At 38.2% G+C, this 19,794-nt stretch overlaps 2 protein-coding genes across 2 annotated transcripts in view; one reads left to right on the top strand and one right to left on the bottom strand.

The window, feature by feature from the left end:
* Nucleotides 1-747: 747 nt before the first annotated feature.
* LOC117830235 (cerebellar degeneration-related protein 2-like) lies at nucleotides 748-16,243 on the bottom strand. The gene is made up of 6 exons (XM_034708272.1): nucleotides 15,970-16,243; nucleotides 15,082-15,194; nucleotides 10,850-10,998; nucleotides 10,596-10,766; nucleotides 5,127-5,340; nucleotides 748-3,633 (listed from the first exon to the last, which is right to left on the bottom strand). Exons 1-6 carry the CDS (start codon nucleotides 16,049-16,051, stop codon nucleotides 3,004-3,006), a joined length of 1,359 nt encoding a protein of 452 aa, XP_034564163.1. The 5' UTR covers nucleotides 16,052-16,243; the 3' UTR covers nucleotides 748-3,003.
* Nucleotides 16,244-18,220: 1,977 nt separating this feature from the next.
* The window catches only part of LOC117830211 (neurotrypsin-like), a 55,748-nt gene continuing 54,174 nt past the window's right edge, over nucleotides 18,221-19,794 (top strand). The window contains exon 1 of the mRNA XM_034708236.1: nucleotides 18,221-18,468. The gene's annotated coding sequence lies outside the window, so the exon portion shown is untranslated. The remainder of the gene's footprint in view (nucleotides 18,469-19,794) is intronic.

Here is a 19,794-nt window from a genome sequence, read left to right as displayed (position 1 = left end):
ATTGTTATAGTTCCTACCTGCCTTCCTTTTACCAACATTAACCCTTTTATGACCATAATTATATTCAGGCCGCCTGGATTTATTTTGATTTTATGGCTGTAGAATTGTCAAAAAATGTGCAATGAGTGAGTGCTTCTGCCCCCTTTTCCAAGATAACCTCAACTTTCAGTATCTGGCAGTAATTCAACTTTATTGTGTGTTTAGGACACTATAATAACAGATAATAACGGTCGTACTGCTGAAGTCTTAGGGGCTACAGTAATGACAACTATATGGGCGCAAAGGTCTATTTCCCCGCTTTCTGGTGATTTTTGAATTTTCTAGATATCTTAAATGGTTCAGGGGTTAGGGGTTTGAGAAGTACGCATGTCAAATCCTGTCGGCAGTAAAAAGTCGGCTGAAAAATAATTACTCCAGTAAAGTATAGATACCCAAAATTTCTACTTAAGCAAGGTAACAAAGTATTTGTACTTTGTTACTTGACACCTCTGCAATTTTTATATTTTGTATGGTGACGGAATAAAACTCTTAGATTTTAAACCTCTAAATTAACTGATTTTAGGGGTTTATTTTTACCTTTAGGCTGAAGTTTTTAGCTTATAGACAGCTTCTTTCAAAGCACTGAAAATCTCTTGTTCAGTCCTGAAACTGCATGTAGGAATGAGTTATACCTTTTGGCAGCACATGTCTCTATAAATAGAATATAGTGTACAACTGACAGCGGGAAATAAACACACATTAGCTCTCTCTGCTTGCTTCACATTTTATGGCTCAGAACAACAAAACCAAAAGGCTGTGTCATGACACATTTAAAAACGCTAAGCACATACAATCGTACATTCTGTAGATTATTCATATACATCTTCATCATCACACATTTCAATAACTACATGTGAAATGTAAAGTGTCAGAGAGCATTAAATAATGCATGTGCAACCCTAAAGTGCTTCTCAATGTTGTTTTTTTAAAGACAAACTATGTGCACAGTTCGAAGCTTAACACAAATATCAGGCAAAGGAGGAAAGCTTCTATTCATACATTCCTTCGTGAGGCTGATAGATAAGTTACATTAATAAGTACAGAGTGAATGCTCTGAACTTCCTTAAATATTTCATTCACTCACAGTTATCTAACCTATCATACAGTAATCAAGTATAGCCATTGAGTAATAATACACACAGTTACAAAAATCCTTTTATATTTTAGCACCTTAAATCACCTACTTATAATCCATCACCGTGATTATGTGGAATATTCTTGCATATGTTGCTCTTATAGGCGCAGGCGAACTATCACCAAAAAAAGGTACTTTTCCTACATTTATAATTGAGAAGAAAAATAATAAATTAAAAAAGTTCACATTGGATCACAAGAGGTCCGTAAACAAAACTAACAGCAGATACAACAATAACACTTTATTTTATGGATCCTTCTTTTTGTTTTTTGGTTCCTCTGTGATAGTAATCGTATTTGGGAATATTTACAAAGAAAACACATAAAAAAAAATCTGGGTGGAGAAAAGAATAACTCTAAAGCAGCTACAATCAGTATTCTGACATTATATCATAGGGCTGTATTGTTTAGCCATCCAGCTCAAACAACGCTGCTTTGGTTTAGTCTCACAGCCCTCATCGTGTCATCATCGACATAGAGGCGAATGGTTTACACAGAAAAGGGCTAAAAACGTTAAACTTCCTATACAGCACTTTAAATGGTGGACTCACTAAGTGGCTTGCCATTGAACATAGCCCCAGATAATGCCCTCTGAAGTTGGAGGAGACCAAGCGGAAACCTCCGGTCTAAAAATATGAGTCCAATGCGGAAGTGCTTAAAACTGCAGGATCCACTTGAGGCTGGCTCTGGAAGTACTGGAAACCACATACACACCAATTCAAAAAAAGACGATCTTTACAGCAGAAATAAACATGTTTACAGCCTGGTACAAAAAACACAAGTGTAGTCTGGATAGCTCATTTCTCGATCGGTGAATTTTTTTCTAACACGGTAATTTCGAAGATATTAAGATTACGAGTCTTCCAATGAGAGGCAAAGCTGACTTGATTGACAGGCGGGAACACTGTAGCTGTTGGCTAGGAGGCTCAAAGCCCCGCCTCTTTACATCACAATCGCTCGACAGCAGCAATATGGCTGCCGCCCACGATCGGCCTCAAAACAGTGCTTCAAAAACAGATGGGTGACGTCACGGATGCTACGTCCATTTATTATAGAGTCTATGGAGGAGACCAAAACTGGAGCTAAAGACCGTGAAATGTGTCACCTGTAAAACACAAACATGACTCATAATATTAATCATGTTGCTCTCAAACTGCTAGATTTGTCTGCAAAGATGTTACCATATCAACCAAGAGTTGTATTTTATGTTTCAAATACACTTAATTCCAAGTAAATGATGCTTTACCACGTAATTTGAACAGATTCCACAAACTTAAAAGTTTCTTGAGGTTTGAGAAGCAGTCAGAGCCGAAATATCCCCAAAATATTACCACCAAATGAATCTCCATCAATTAAGATAATAGAGGTGTAATTGACATTTCTAGTAACCCTGAAAAACATGGCAAATATTATCAAGGAAATTAATGAAAGTTTTGAATCCATAAAATAAAGAGTTCCCAGTACAGCGTGTATAAAAAGGACCCAGAAAGGATTTAATTGGGATCTTGTGTGACGGCAGAGTCCTGCAGAGTGAGGTAGAGTGATTGTACAGGAGACAGCAGCATTAGGCACGGGTGTTTCTGTGCAAAATGAGTCACATCTAAGACACGAGCTGCTGGTGTTTGACTTCTTATTCTGGCATCACTCTTTCTCTCAACCCTCTATCCCTCGATCACTCTCTGGGTAACTCAGGTACACTAAAGAGCTGAGTAAGTTGGCTTCCTGTGCTGCAGTAAAAGTCTTTCCAAGGAGTTGCTTTGATACGGAAGACAACTATTAATGTTGCAGCAGCTTTGATTTGTCTTGCTTTCTTTTTTTATTGGTAAGCAACTAATGCAAAATAGGCAGCACCTCATCAGCTGAGAGTCTCTCTCTGTTTTCAATCAGGTCCTCTTTTGTTTTCTGAATACGTGAGAATATTTCCCTAAAAAGTTCCTTGTACTCCGGCTGGTGAATGTCATCCTCAAAGCGCTCCATGTCGGCGAGAGCAGAACGAGCGATGGCAGCAGTGAGGGATGCAGTCTGGACTGACTTGTGGCTCTGCCCATCCTGCTCCTCCTCCTCTTCCTCCTCCTGCAGCCCCAGGTGACACCGCTGCAGCAGCTCGTCGTACTTCACCTGCAAGGCACTGTACTGGGCGTCGACCTCGTTGAGCAGTGAGATCCCGCGATACTTCACCACCCCAGCTCGGCGCACACAGGAGCACTCGTGGTCGTAGATCCTGTCGGTTGAGTCGTGCATCTGCGTCACTTTCATGAGCCGCTCGCTGTCCCAGCGCTTCAGGACCCGTGGGCTTTTAAATGCAGCCGACTCCCCCTCATTCTCCTCCTCTTGGTTGAGGAACATCGAGTTGGACAGAAGGCCGTGCAGAACGTCAGGCCTGCTGGATTTTTTGGAGGATTCTGACTTCCAGAGCTGACGAAGCTCCTCGGCCTCTCGCTCCAGCTCAGAAACTCTGACCTACAGCAGGGAGAAGAAACGAAAGGTCATGAAGACTAACTGTATCACTGACATTTTGTTTCAGAAAACCAACAATAAGTCAAAGACGCTTTGTGACAGGGATGCAGCACACTGTCATGATATTTCATTTGAGAAAAAAATGTTTTATTTTTAGATCAAAGCCACACAAGATCAGAGCAAAGGAAACCTCAAAGCATTCATATTGAGGTTTATCAACATGCTTTTCAAAGGTTTCCATCAAAGAACAACAGATTTGTTTGAACCTGGAGGACCTTTTGAAGTTAAAGAAACATTCCAGTTTTTCTTACAATTTGGCCCTGGTTCTTACGGGTTCTCGAGGGGAACATGGAGGGTAAAGTTGGCAAAATAGAAAAGAAAATCATAAGCAACTAGATCACTGTTAGTATTATTTTTAAATATTATTAAATAAATGGATAGCAAGATAACTCATGGTTAATCATGTCCGTTTAAAGTAAGTATATTACAAAGTTATATTCTATATTTTATATTTGTTTAACTATGATGTTTGCTGTCTTAATGTACCAGAAATTATAGCAATTTTGCAACAAGGGGTCTCTTCCTGAGGCTAATGCTATACGGGGGTCCCTGACTTGGCAAAGATGGGGCTCCCTGCTTGGTCTCTGTTTCTATCGGTAATAAAATATATACAGAGAGAACGCTGAGATCTGTTAAACAACCACAGCACTGTGACAGATTCCAGATCAACTAACAGAAGTGGTTTAACGATCACATTTATGCGGCTAGAGAAGTTAGCCTAACCGGTGAAAATAATGCAACTCAAGTTTCCATATATTAGAATGACTACGATGAAATGTAACGCACTAAAAGACAAAGACCAAGCTCTTATGTTGTGGTTAGACACAGACGTGCTCTGAGCTAATATTAGCACATGATCTTTTTGATGCTAACCTGCTCACCATGAAATGCTGACTTTAACTTTGCGTGTTGTATTTGCTCTTTTCTTTGCTAAACACTCTGGCTAACTAGTATCTCTGTGTAGCATGCTAACATCTACTTATTGATACAAAGTACAGCAGTGGCTGATGGGTGTGTCTTTAGTTTCAATGGCATGTAAATTATTAAGCTGAAGTATTGGATGTATTGAAATTTTGGACCTGCAAGGATTATAAAAGTTACAAAACATCCTGAGGTGACTATGAATGTTTGTTTCAAATGTTATAGCAATCAGTCAACTAGTTGATGAGGAATATTACCGAAGGATATATCTGCCTCATGATAGGCACAAGAAGAAATGTCAGGTTTTTACCAAAGCAAATAGGATCATCCCCCTGGGACCATTAATGAGTGAGGTGCTGAATGATTTTGAGTTTTAAGCAACAAAAAGAAGAGCACTGGCCACTTTGTTAGACGTCAACTTTCAGAACATAACTCATGAACTCTAAACACATTGACTCATTGTTGGTGCACGAAGAGAAAAAAGCACACAGGTAAGAGTCAGTTATCAGACATACCTGACACCCTTCCATCTTTGCCACCTGCTGCTCCAGATCTGCATTTTCTCCAGCGAGCAGCTCTGCCTCTCGCTCCGACTCCTCCCTCCGAGCGCGCTCAGTGGCGTACTGAGTCTGCAGGGCGCGGAGGGATTGTCGTAATGACGCCTGCTCCTCCTCACGCCATGACACGTCCGAGGAGTCACAGTCATCAGAGGTTTCATCGGGGTCATAGCTGCACACAGAGACAGACAGTTATAGCCATGTGCTTGTTTTCATATACACTTCTACACTCAGCTTCAATCTTTGATTTTCAGATGGTTTGAAGAGTTTTTTTGTCCCCAAATCATGACTTTTGAATAAAATTAAACTAGGAAGCATTCCTGAATTGTATTAGCCTATGAAAGAAATATTGTCAGTATTGTGTTGCAATGATGCTAGATCTATCAACTGCTTAGTTCAGCTAGGTTTGGCTCAGCTAGGCTGACAACAGGTGAAAAGCTAGCCTGGCTCTGTGTAATATAAGAAAATTCACCTTTTAGCAGTGCCTCCCAAGTTTAGAAGTAACATATTAAATCTTTTTAGCTTTATACATTGCTTTTTTGATCAAGTATGACTTAATTGTTAAATACTAGGTGAAATGTTAATAATCTTTACCATCTTAGTTTGGCTTCTTAGCATGCTAATAAGCTATTTGGTATGCAACACAATAAACAATAGTTTTACAAGTATTCCCTTAAAGACTAAAGTATTAAACATTCTACGCTAATAGCATGGCTATAGCTAAACATTCAAGCCATAGACTGTATATATAAGGGACAGCGTCACTTCGCCTTTTCCCATTGTACGGTTTGAAGCCAAAATATCCTGTTCTGGAACGCTGACATCTTTAAAATTTTCTGCAGTAGGGAATTTGTGTTTCCACAGGGATAAGCTCCGCCCTACAGCGTACCATCCCGAGGTCCTACGGAGTTTCTCTCTACGGCAGCTGTCAATCAAATTAAACCCGGATGTAAACCCCGTTTTTTAACCTCTAATAACTAACGAAAAAGAAACTTTTCAGAAAAAAGAGGCCTTGAACACAAAACAGTCAAATATTAACTTCATATCACCACAGCATACAGATGTGAGAAACGTTCGTACGAAGTGTATTTATTCAAATGAATGTGGGAGACAGAGTTTTTGACCTATATTGCAGCCAGCCACTAGGGGGAGCAGTTTTTGTGACAGCCTCACTTCGAGCCGAGCGAGATGACGTCCATTTTATATACAGTCTATGATTCAAGCCAACATGTAGAAACACCCTACAAAAGCTCAACATGATGTTCCCACAACAGCTGAGGTAACTTCATTTACTGATAAACACTATCTGATAAGCTCAAACTCTCCTAAGTAGGTGAGTCAGTACACCTTGACTGTAACATTTGTCATTCCATGAAAGCCACATTTTCCCTCTCTTTCACAGCTTACCATAGCATTTTAAGCTACGTATTTACATGTGAGCTTCTATATATAATGAGCCAAAACAAAGTGAGAGGTGTGAGGAAATTAAAAGAGATGATAACATTTGCTGAAGGACGTGGCCCAGGTTTGAACTTTCACTGTAGATAGTGATAGTGTGCCAATTTAATCAAGATACAAATGCTGCTTTTGCTAAATATGCAGGAAACCTGGTTGCATAACTGTGTTCATTAAAGCTGTGTGGAAGTGAGGAACTTTCTTTCGATGTTAGCGCCTGGTGCACAGGTATTTAATTGTATTCATCCTGCTACCCTTTAAACAATCAAAGATATTACCCACTGTGAATATTTGTGAATTAAAAACAGCCATTTTTTTAGCATGTTGTCAATAATAAAAACACCTTTCCCATCACAGAGGTTATAAGAATTAAAAACTACAAATATAGAAATTCTTTGTCTTGTCGCTGATAGTCTTGTTTGTTTTGGCAGGCCATGAAGAAGCATCATTTTTAATTCCAGTCTGTTTCATAACCAGATAAAATTCCTGAAATTGGCTTTAAATTAAAGGTTCAGTTGATTTTGCTTTCTGTCTTGACCAAGCGGCAACCTCCGGTCTCAAAACTATGAAGCCCATGCGGAAGGGTTATAAACTGCAATTCATGGAGAATCCACTTGAGACTGGTGGCAGAAACCCTTGAAACCACATACACACCAATTCAAAAAAGACGATCTTTGCAGCATTAATAAACATGTTTATAGCCTGGTTCAAAAAACGGCTTGGCTCTACGTAGCTCATTTCTCTATCGGCACACACTGTACGGGGGGTGAATTTGCCCAAATAAGGACATGACTGACTTGACTCCCGGTCGGGAACACATAGCTGTTGGCTAGGAGGCTCAAACTCCGCCCTTTTACGTCACACTATGCCTGGTTCAGCGTTGTTGACCAGATATGTGTCCACAAAGGATAAATTACACTCTGGTTTTCATTGCTCTCAGTGTACAGATACACAGATAGACAACCTTGACAGGTTTTTTCTTTATAAAGAGAGGAACTTGCACACATCTGAAAACAGAAACCAAACATCCACATGTGACGTAAGACGGTAAGAAACATCAGAGCGGTTGAGAAAGCACAATCATCAACAACTTATCAGTCGTACAGAGTAGATTAGGAAGCTGCTTATGAATCAATGGCAGCTTCAGGGCGATATTGAGACATGTTTGTACCCTCAAGCTTAGACTTTGACCTGTTTCCTTCCAGCCTGATCTATCAAACACTAACCATGTTCAGTGAGATTCCCATCCATCTATCCATCTGACCTGGTTGCTTTTAGGGACCAGTACTAACAAGATCACACATATGTACACACACAGACAAAACGTAGGCACTGTGTTAACCTGTGACACCACACAGCACGGTCCAAGCAGACAGGAAGTGACCGCAGCATGAAACATTCAGAGAAAGACTGCTGTGAGGTAGACATGGACAGCTGCCAGGGAGGAAGATTAGCCCCGAGAGGAGGGAGCTAAAGCCAGGAGGACTCAGGGGAGGATTTGCTGCTTTTCTTGAAGCTTACAAAGAACTGCTGGACCTTTGACAATTCAAGATCTGATTTTAACCTGATTAAAGAATTAATCTATTTAATCTATTTACAACATTTCTCACATTTTTTATTACCCTCCTCAAACTTTCAGAGAAAATCTTGAGTTTAATAATTTCACAGCACAGTCACCAGAATAAACTCATGATTATCATTAATGTTTATGAGGTTTTGGAGAGAGAGGTCAGTCCAGGAGTTGAGTTATTGGATGTAAAAGAACATCCAGACTGGGTAATAACTGGAAGGAATTCTGCCTTCAAACATTAACGACAGTTTCCAGTACTTTCTACAATCATTTGTTCATCTCCAGTGTCGTACGGAAGTACACCCACCTGTAAAAACACCTAAACTATACTTCACAGTATATTAAAAACATGTTAAATATCATCCTTCTAAGTTCCCTCAGGAAATATGTTTTCTTTGCAAAAGCTTGACAACAACATTGACGTCATTCTGTAGTAGTAGGTTAAATGTTAAACCACGACGAGCAGCTGATTAACGCAGCTTAGCATAACGAATGGAAACAGAGTAAATGCTAGCCTGGCTCTGGCAGCACTTGAAGAGCTCACTACAGGTTTACCTATGAACAGACCTTGGTGCCTGTTTTCACTGTTTCCAGAGGTTAAGCTAAACTATGCTAAGCTATGTCTCCAGGCCCTGGCACTGTTGTGTTGATTGCCCTGGCTTTAGAGTTCCTCCATCTACAACAACAAATGTATGTCTTTTAGCTAATCCTGCTGCAGTATCAGCCGTGAGCTCAAACATTATGTCAAAAGGAAATTAGCAAAAGAATAAAAGACTCTTCCTGCCTGCTAACTTTACCAGCAGAGGTCTGAATAGAGCTTTTCTTTTTTTTTAACATTATTTATGTAGTTTTGGGTTTATACAAAATATACAACATGAATTAACATGAACATACACATATCGACAAACTGAACTCGTACAGACAATTCTCACATTAACTCCACCCACCCCCCCCCGACCAAGAGCACATCCTAAATACAGAGCAACAAAGGAGAGTCAGGAAGAGGAATAAACAGAAATAAACAAAATGACAAGGCAACAGACGGTAGTACATTTTTAAAAAAGAAGGAAAAAAAATAAAAGAAAAAGATTAACAAACAAATAAATAAATAAAGATCCAGTGCATAAGCATCCTTAACAGCAGCAAACAGGCCAACCAAGTGGGCATCAGTCAGCAGGCATCAGAGTCAACTACTTTACAAATTCAACAAATGAGGACCATACCAAACCTCTCAGTGTATGTCTCACTTTCTCGAGTTGGAGCAGAGACAGCAACTCATGCTCCCATCTTCTAAAGGGAGGGGGTTTATTAGATTTCCAATTCATCAGAATGAGTCTGCGTGCCATGAGGCTACTAAATGCTACTGCTTTCTTCTGTGCAATTGTTGCATGAGTTTCTATAGGTATCACCCCCAAAATGTCTGTGAGTGGATTGGGCTTAAGAAGCATATAACACAGAGCAGAAAGGCAGTCAAAAACCGAGGACCACAAATTGACCAAGGAGGGACAAGACCAGAACATACGGCCCAACGAGACTGGGTTATTGCACCTGGGACAGCAGTGGGATATATTTTGGCTAACCTGTCGTTGGAGTAATGAATTCTATGTAAAACCTTGAATTGAATTAACCTGTGTCGTATACAAATAGAGGAGGTGTGTACAGCAGAGATGCAATTTGCCCAGACATCCTTAGGAATTATTATTCCAAGATCATGCTCCCCTGAACAGAGCTTATTCTGGGTGAATGCCTAACATCGACTTGAAATAACAAATCTTATTGCTAAGGATCTCATTTCACTATATAGGTCATGTACAGGCATCCGTTTAACTGACTATTTCAAAACCCCTTACTGTGCCTTTAATGGCATGGACTTAAAAATAGTAGTCTTGCAAGTTTTCATCTTCCAACAGTCTGAAATCCAAAGACTGTCCATTTAAAGGTGCATACTGCAGAGAAGAGTGGCCAATCCTTTCTTTCTTTAAAAGGAGACATTTAGCAAGTGATAGATTTACCAACAGACTGCCTCAACTCTTACCCGTCACAAGTCAAGAAGTTTGTCAGTCGGGCTTCTTTTGCAATTTCCTGCAGCTCTTTGCACAACACATTTACATGTGCCAGTGCTTTAAACAGACTTTGCTGTTAAGAGTGTCAGGATACACTTACTAAATATTTTCAATCATGAGCCAAAATAAAATACAGTATATGATAAGAAACATGTTTGCCACAAGTTCTATAAGCCCAATAGAAATAACCACAGATACACACAGTGTTAAATCAAGACTGTTTTATAACCACTTAAACTCCTCACAGAGTTTATAGTGCTTGAATCATTAACTGATTCCTTAAATTCAGGACGCTATGTTCACTAACTTATCAATGTGTGTGTTTCTGAGTTCCCTCACCTGAGCGTGTTCTGCAGCTCTGTCAGACAGGAAACACTCTGAGTGCCGCGAGGTGACCACTTGTCTCCGCGCAGACGTTTCTGAGGCTGTGAAGGACTCAGTTTCAGCTGCTCCACCTGATGCTGCAGCTCCTCCACCTGCGTCTGCAGCAGCTCCACCGTCTCCGTCAGGCTGCACAGAGAACACAGCGCTCTGTTAGGGAACTAGTGGAAAAGATGAAGTGGGATATCTGTCCATGATGTTTTCTTACTCACCCCTGGATCTTCTGCTGCGACAACCTGCTGTCTTGAACCAGTTTGTGGTTGTTCTGCTCCAGCTCCCGGGCCGACACGTCCAGCTGCTCGTACACTTTGGCATGCTGGTCGTTGACCTGTCTGAGGAGGTCCACCTGCTTGGTCAGGTACTGAGGGCAGACAGAGGAAGAAACACAACGACTAAATATCGTTCAGCCACTTTAAAACTCTGTCATGTGGGGTGTCGGTTTCGCTTGGGGGTTAAATCATGTACCCCCCTGTGAACAGAGGCTACAATCTTCAAAGTGGGCAGCCTGGGTTTTGATCCCACCCTTCAGCCTTTTAAAGCACATCACCCCTCATGCTCTCTTTGCATTTTTCTACTCTATCTAGTGTACACTCTCGTCAAAAAAGCTCCTCATGTGTGTGTAATAAAATAACTTGAAGCTTGATTTATAAAGCACATTTCGTACAAAGAGGTGCAACACAACCTGTTTTGCAACAGAAAACATATACACACAAAAACAGATGTGTGCAACTAAATTTTGCAACAATGGATACTTTACATTTTATATTAACTATGCAAGGACGTTATTTTGTGACTAGACCAGTGTGTTACTCTTTACCGTGACATGTTTCAAACACAGACTTCCTGTAGTCTTCTGAGGTGACTCTTCTGAGGACGACTACAGGAAGTTTGTGGTCTAATCTAAACATGTCAAAGTAAAAAGAAACACACTGGTCCAGTTATAAGAACTGTTTAATTATGTTCATGGATATTATATGTTGGACTGACACCAGAAGAATGTTAAGCTTCTCCCCAATAAATCTCATAATCTGATAAATATGAAAACCCTTGAAATTTGTGAACAGTGTGCGCAAACAAATAATAAGTAGATGAAACTGAGTCTGTGGTTTTCAATGATTAAAACAGAGGTCATCAGGGGGTTCATCCTCTGTCATGACTCTTTTTGACTGCTTATTTAAACTTTCTGATTGTGAGTTTAATTCTGCACAAAAAGAAACAAGAAGTATATGTGCAAACCAAGCGGCAACCTCCGGTCTTAAAATATGAAGCCAATGCAGAAGTGTTAAAAACTGCAGTTCATGGAGCGTCCACTTGAGGCCGGCTGCAGAAACACCAGAAACCACATACACACCCATTCAAAAAAGACGATATTTACAGTAGAAATAAACATGTTTATACCATAGACTGTATATTATAGTATCCGTGACGTCACCCATCTGTTTCTGAAGCGCTGTTTGAGGCCAATCGTCAACGGGAGCGCTGTCAGCTGTGCCTCTCATTGGAAGACTCGTAATCTCAATATCTTTGAAATTGCCGCGTTAGAAAAAATTCACCCCCCTTACAGTGAGAGCCGATAGAGAAATGAGCTATCCAGACTACACTCGTCTTTTGTACCAGACTGTAAATATGTTTATTTCTGCTGTAAAGATCGGCTTTTTCCCATTCATGTGTATGTGACTTCTGATACTTGCGGAGCCAGCCTCAAGTGGACACTCGAGGAATTGCAGTTTTAAGCACTTCCGCATTGGACTCATATTTTTAGACCAGAGGTTGCCGCTTGGTTTATAGCCTGGTTGAAAAAGCAGTTTAGGTCTGAGTAGCTAATTTCTCTATCGCACACACCGTACGGGGGGTGAATTTTTTTATAACACTGCAGTTCAGAAGATATTAAGATTACGAGTTTTACCCAAATAAGGACATGACTGACTTGACTGACAGGTGGGAACACTGTAGCTGTTGGCTAGGAGGCTCAAACCCCGCCTCTTTACCTCACACTAGCTTGACAGGTGTTTGGTTCAGTTCAGCATTTCCAATATGGCACCCAACAGACTATTGGCTTCAAAACAACGCTTCAGAAACAGATGGGTGATACTACGTCCATTTATTGTACGGTCTACAGCAACAACCTAATGTTTGTTTTTCCCAGCAACCCTTAAACATCTCCAGAATCTCCTTAGAGAAACAGTTTCTCTAAGAACAGGTTATCTTATCTTAATGCAGCCAGGAGGACACTTTGAACCTTTGTTCATCTAATCTATCTACTCAATATTACACACAGAAAAACACTTAACATCAACTTCACAGTGACACCAGTTCAATGTCTGACTGCCTGTCATGTACACCAGACAGGATATTTATGTTGTGTACACACCACACTTTACCCGGGTAGCTCTAATGAAGAATTATGTCCCTGCTTTGTTAGAGGCCTTTTGTTCCACTGAGCAGTGACAGTGAAGCAGGTAATTAAGTGCAGCACAGGTCAGGAGCTGGACTCAGACCTGTGACGTTTGCAAGAGCACAGCGAGGTCTTAAGAGATTAATTCAGTGTGTCAGCGCTGAGAGGAGGGCAGGATTTAGTGCTGGCCTCACTCAAGAAAATTAAAACTAGGCCGGAGATGTGGGAAAGCAGAAAAACCTGGAGCTAAATATTGAGTTGCTGCAGGTTGGGTTTGAGATAAGAGCTTAGACTAATGATCTGTTGAGAAGTAATGAAGCAGGGAGACACAGGGGGGAGGAGTACAGCGGCAGAAGCGACAACAACAACAAATATCAGGAAGGGATATTAGCAAGGAATATTGAGACTTTTAAAGGAAATTAAAGACACATTTATTTAATCTGGCTTTCCTGTAGGGGCTTTCTTTTAACTTCAGAATCAATATCAGAAATACTTTATTTATCCTGGGGAGGGAAATTCGGGCATTACAGAGCTCTTATAAATAGTATGTATGAAAGTAGGATAATCATAGAGGAAGGAATAAAATAAGATATAAATACAAATAAAATAAAATAAATAACAAGTATATACAGAAGTGCAGAATAGTTAGAGTTAGCTATGTACAGAAGCGCTGGGAATGAAGGAGATATATATGAGGATGTTAAAGTGGCAAGCTTCATATAATTCATCATTTTAATGACACTATATTTATTTTAATACTCTATTTTTCATTTATTCGAACACTTCCATTTTTTTTAAATCTAACTACTACCTTTTTTTAGTGTTTTTATTTATCTTAGACTTTTTTCTTGACCTTTTTTATCTTTTATTTACTTATTTCTTGACTATTTCCTTTTGTTGTTTAATTATATACATGGTATTGCAATTGCTTTGCATTAGTCTCTACTTCTAAATCAATTTCCCTTTTGTTTATTTATTTTAATCCCTGTGAAACACTTTGAACTGCATGTGATTTAAAAGGTGCTCTATAAATAAAGCTTAATTAACACATTGACAGATATTAGTTTGTTCCTTTCTTGAACATTTGAGCTACCAGGGTCGTGCAAAATTAAAAATTAATCAGCTAATATGCTGTCCATCAAAATATTAGAACTCTATAAATTGTCATGCACTCTCTCAATCATCATCTACTTATATTGTCCTGAATTGAGACATGCTACCTTTTAAATCAACATCTTTTTTTAGGATGTTTAACAAATATCCAAACTTCTTCTGTTGTAATCCAAGTCTATAGAGTTCATATTTGATCTACCTTTACTACAAAGACTGAATGACATTGATTGTTGAGTTTTCAGCCCTGAGTGGGGTCTACAGGTTTACTTTAATCAGATTTTAGGGTGACATTTTCACCATAACAACAAATCTGCAACACAGTTTTCAAAGCTATGAAATAACGCTGCATTAGATGCAATTAACAATAAATAAACCGATTCAGACTTGTGTTAAAAACATCAAAATAAAAGTGTTATGTCATCCTCATGAGCTGTCAGCAACTCAAACTCCACTCTGCAACTCCGCTAATCAAGATCTGTTTTATTGTGTGTGTCATGTTACATCATAGGGTTGTGCAATAAAATATAAGGTAGATCAAAGCTTATTTTCCCCACACAGATCACATAAACATAATTACAGAAGCCCACAGAGGTACAGCGGCTTGGTTGTTGCTTGGGAGGCAAAATTTTGGGAAAAACAATTCTTGGAAATCAGTCTAATGTTTGCCAGCTTCCTCTGGCCGTCTGGGTGTTAAGCCTATTTCAGTGAATGAATCTAACTGCAACAATAATAGGGTTTGTGAGGGGTAGGAAAAATACACCCTATGTTAGCATGTTATGTTTTCTGTGGGGCTCATTTAAGGCCTCCAGTACAAAACTGTGATGATGCAACTTCAGATTGCATGTCAGAGGAACAAAGACAACTGCACTCAAAGTTTAACAGATCAGTCTGGGGTCAAACATCTTTTTGCCAGCACACCGGATGCTCTTTCTTTACCTCGATCTCTTGGAGTTGCTCCTGGTTGGTGGAGTACATCTGCTGCAGCCCTTGCTCCAGCTCTCTGTTCCGCTCCAGGAGCGTCTTCCCGAGCTCGGCTGCCAGCTGCAGGTCTGCGGGAGAGAGACGGAGAGAGAGGGAACACTGAATGCCTCAGGGTTGATAGTTTAGTCTCACTGATGGACACTTCTCAGGGGAATCATACGAGCAGATCTGCAAGGTTCTGTTCCAGCAACCCAGTTTAAGAAAGAATCTGCCACAGGATTAATCCATCTCTACACACTGATTATTAAAAGGCAAGAAGTGATGATTATAACTCATGCACCTGCAAATCTAACTGAGCCACATAAATACTATGTCACGTCCCCTTCCTTTAACTACTACCTACTACTACTACTACTACCCTCTGTGTACATTACAGCTGATGTGACTGGAATAGCAATAAAAAGATGTAAAATCAGAGGGAAATATTCAACAACACACCAGATTTGGAATAAAAGCGTGCAACAAGGGTAAAAAGGATAGTTGAAGTCAAAGTCACTTCTCATTACACACACCTCTTCTGTTTTTTCACATTGCAGCATATTGGAGTGTCATGCTGACCCTGCCTTTTCATGTAAGCTGCTACATTTCTCATTAAATATATTTATTTTTATATACAAATAAAATACAGATTAAAATATTAAAAAGCAAAGGGTCAGAAAATCATCCTACAAATGTAACCTGCAGGGATAATAAATGATGACTTTGAAACGTGACACTTGTATTAGCAGTGGATCTAACTCTACATCACAGCAGTAATGTGTCTGTTTTATTCTAGGCTCCTCACATCGACCTGCTTCTTTATCTTCCAGGATTAAGAGACAAAGACTGAAGAGGAAACTGTACCATGTTCAAGGTCTTGCTTGTCGTACCACGGTTCCTCCTCCTTGATTTCAAATTCTTCGTCCACAATCATGTCTGTCAGCATCCTCACACACACAGAGCTTGAAGATTTTTAAACATGACGAAGGGAAAGTTTGGGAAACGCTGGAAGACGCTTCAGTCCGCGTCCTGAACCCTGCTGTCGGCACGCCTGCAGCCGGCACCGGTGTGCGTGCATCACCGGACAGAGAGACAGGCAGACTGACAGAGAGAGGGACACACGGACACCTCACTGCTGACGACAACCCTTTTTGCGTGGCAGACACATTTCCGGTATTGATTTGCAAAATAAAAGCAGCCTTTTTAAAACATGTTTTTTTTAAATATTAACCTATTTATTTTATTGTATTTCCACTATCATGTTTGCTTCTATTTATTTATTTATTTATATTTAAATTATTAACATTTATATTTAAATTATTAACATTTATTATTGTTTTGTTTTTTTCATTCATTCACTTATCTAATTTTCTTGTTAAAAAAAAGAACATCACTTGCCTCTATTGATCTTTTGTATCTAATGTGTAAAAATATAAATTAACAGATTTTAAAAAAAAAGAAAAAAATACATATAAAAAAATAAACATGTTGCTGCATTTTTTAATGATTTGAAATGTATTCGTTTTTACAAACATTCAAATAAAGACACACAAATAATGACAATCCAATACAATAAAAAAAAAGAATAAAACAAGAGCAGAAAAAACAAACAACAAAACAACAACAAAAACAGACAAAACAAATTCAGACAAAAAAAACATACATTTGACGGGTTATTTACAGCAAGAAACAGTGAACATAACAACTCGTCTAATGAGAGAAACATATCATACCATACACATACAGATATACACAAATTCATAATTATGCCCATGGCACATGTATATGTATTTGTACACATATTAAAGAAAATTAAAATAAATACATAAATAAATAAAAAAGGGGGTACATGGTTTAACACTATTAAATACAAAGAGAAAGACAAAAGTTAGAAAAGGGGCTACTACGTCCTAATGTTTTCCCTTACGGGCTTTTAATATAAAGGAGGATTTTTTTTCCCACTTTGAGTGGTATTTATCTAACCTGTTGAGCAATGAAAAAGAAACCCGTTCAATTTTAAAGGAAACAAGTTTTTGATCACGCATAAAAACAAATGAACACAATTAGTTAAAACATAGACTCAATGTTAATTAACTTTAAAGGTACAGTGTGTAGAATTAAGCAGTGTTTAGCAGAGCAGACAGAAATGGAGTATAACTTTAAAAATAAGTCTGTTTCAATAAGTGTATAATCCCCTTATTTAAAAATGATTTTGTATTTGGTAACTTAGAATGAGCCTTATATTTTCATAAGGAGAGGGACCCCTTCCATGGAGGCCGCCATCTTGCTCTGCAACATTTCTACAGTCGCACAGAATGAACAAGCTACATTTTTTTTATATAAAGATTCCTTCATAAAGGAAGGCTCATACTTATCATGCATCACAGGGGCTTCTTTTTGGGGGGTTGAGCAATACTGTTATATAATCCCCTTTCTACACACTGTACCTTTGGTACAAATAAATAAATGAGCAGAGCCAAAAAGGCAAAAGAATTAGGAGCATAATGTAGTCCTACCTTCAACCAAATACATTTTAGACATTATTAGATCATTTAAATAATGTACATCAACAACAGTGCCCCTAAAGTCCTGGAAGTATATTTCTGATCTTTTTTATTATCTTTTTTTTTTTTTTTTTGAAGAAACTTTTATTGAAGGTGTTGGATAACATTACATATATTATAGGAAGCTTGCATACATACATATTACAATGCATTTAAGGAAAGAAAAGAAACAGCAACGCTTTATCAGACATGACAATATAATTCTTGATTAAATAATGATACATGAAAAAGATAGAGGATATCTTTTTAATCTTTTTTTAATTATTTTTTTTAAATGTGTTTAATTATTTATCTATTTATTTATTTTTCTGGATATTTTTAAAATCGTTTTAAATTTATTTTTTGTAAACGTATTTTATTATTTCTCTTTTTATTTATTTTTCTGAATACTTTTGATATTGTAAACTCACTCACTGCATTATTGACGTCAGGTAAATCCTTGAAGGTGTAATGATCAGCCTATGGGGAATGGTATTAGGCCACAGGTAGAACTATTCATCCGGGCACTTCAGGCCAAAGAGAGGCCTGTGCTTACCTTTGACCATCCGGATGTGTTTGATCACCACTGAAGCTTTTTGTTCTAAATGTGGTAGTGCTGCAGTATCACACCACAAAGCTAGTTTCGCTCTCATACACTGTTAATTGTTAATAATAGAGAGCTATTTATGTCATGTCCTAGTCGTACCTTGAGGTATATCGTGAAAAAAGTAAACATAAATGCACATCTTAATTTGTAGCTAATGCAGTTTGATAGAAGCAGGAGAAGGACACAGTCCGCATTTTCAGAAGAAAACATGAGGTGAGTAATACAATAAATGTTAGGTTAACTTTGTTTTAATCTCCCATATGAAAATAGTCTATTTAAAGTCATGCAATTTTAATTTTCTCTAATTAAGTGAGAACAGCTCGTTTTTGGGGTGCTTTTATTTTGAAAATCAGACGGCTGAGTATCCGGTGTGCACCTGTTTCTAACCGGCTGTTTGATCATTGGTTCTTCACACCTGCGTCTCTGTTTGGTTCCTCCCTGGAAACAGCAGCAGCACGTTGGGGTGGCCACAAGGGGGCGCTGTAGGGACTAAAGTCCAATACTCGTTTATTCAGATGAGCCTAATTCATACATGGGTCTTCAGAAGATACATTTTTCACAGTTAGGTAAAATATTTATAAAAATGTTCCAAATTAAATGAATTATAATTTTTTTAATTTATTAACTTGTGTTTGCTGGCCGTTTAGCTAAAAAAAAACAAAACACTGCTATCATGCCTATGTGATCATTAAGACTTTTTATTGCATTTTTCTTTTAGTATTTCATTGTACACCACAATTTCACAAACTATATCTAAGTTATAAAAACCAACAATAAGAAAATAACAATGATAACAATAATAATTAAATTAAATTAAAAGACGGATAGAGGAATAGGAATGCCATTTATTAATTTTTCTTTCTGTTAATTTATGTTTATCTTCCTTTTTGTTTGTACTGTGTTTTTTATTTATTTAATTTGATTATTATTGGGTTTTTTTTCTTCTTATTGTTGGCTTCTAAGCATTTAAATACATTGCTAAAAAAGTTCTAACGTGCAATAATTACTCATCCCTCTCTTCTTACATGTGCAATACGTTTTTTCTACTCATCTTCTAAGTTCTGTTCTGTACATTGTTTTATACCTATGCTACAAGTCTGCACATTTTTCACTGCATCACTGGTTTTGTAAGTATTTGTAAATTCACTTATTCAGTTGTGTATATAAGATATGCTTATTTTTACTTCTTTATTTTTAATTGCTAATAACTTTTTAATAATTGCTATGTAAGCTCTTGTTTACTTTATACTGTTTTGCACTGTCTACTTTGCTGCTGTAACACTTAAATTTCCCTGTTGTGGGACGAATACAGGATTATCTTATCTTATCTTATTATCTTGAACATATTCATACATATTGGTGACAAAGCAGCAAACACTGAAAGACGTCTTTTATCATCTAAAGTGATAGAACCTCAGCTGAAGGTCTTATTGATATGACCTGATATGAGATAATCCATTTTAATTGAGTAATATTCAGTAGGCCTAAGTATATTAGCATTCTGCTATGCTAGCTTACAAAAAGTTTAACTTACAAACT

The sequence above is a fragment of the Notolabrus celidotus genome, chromosome 18 (assembly GCF_009762535.1).
Source record: "Notolabrus celidotus isolate fNotCel1 chromosome 18, fNotCel1.pri, whole genome shotgun sequence".
Taxonomy (NCBI): Eukaryota; Metazoa; Chordata; class Actinopteri; order Labriformes; family Labridae; genus Notolabrus; species Notolabrus celidotus.
The sequence above is the reverse complement of the archived record's forward strand: the minus strand, read 5'-3'. Positions and strand labels throughout refer to the sequence as shown.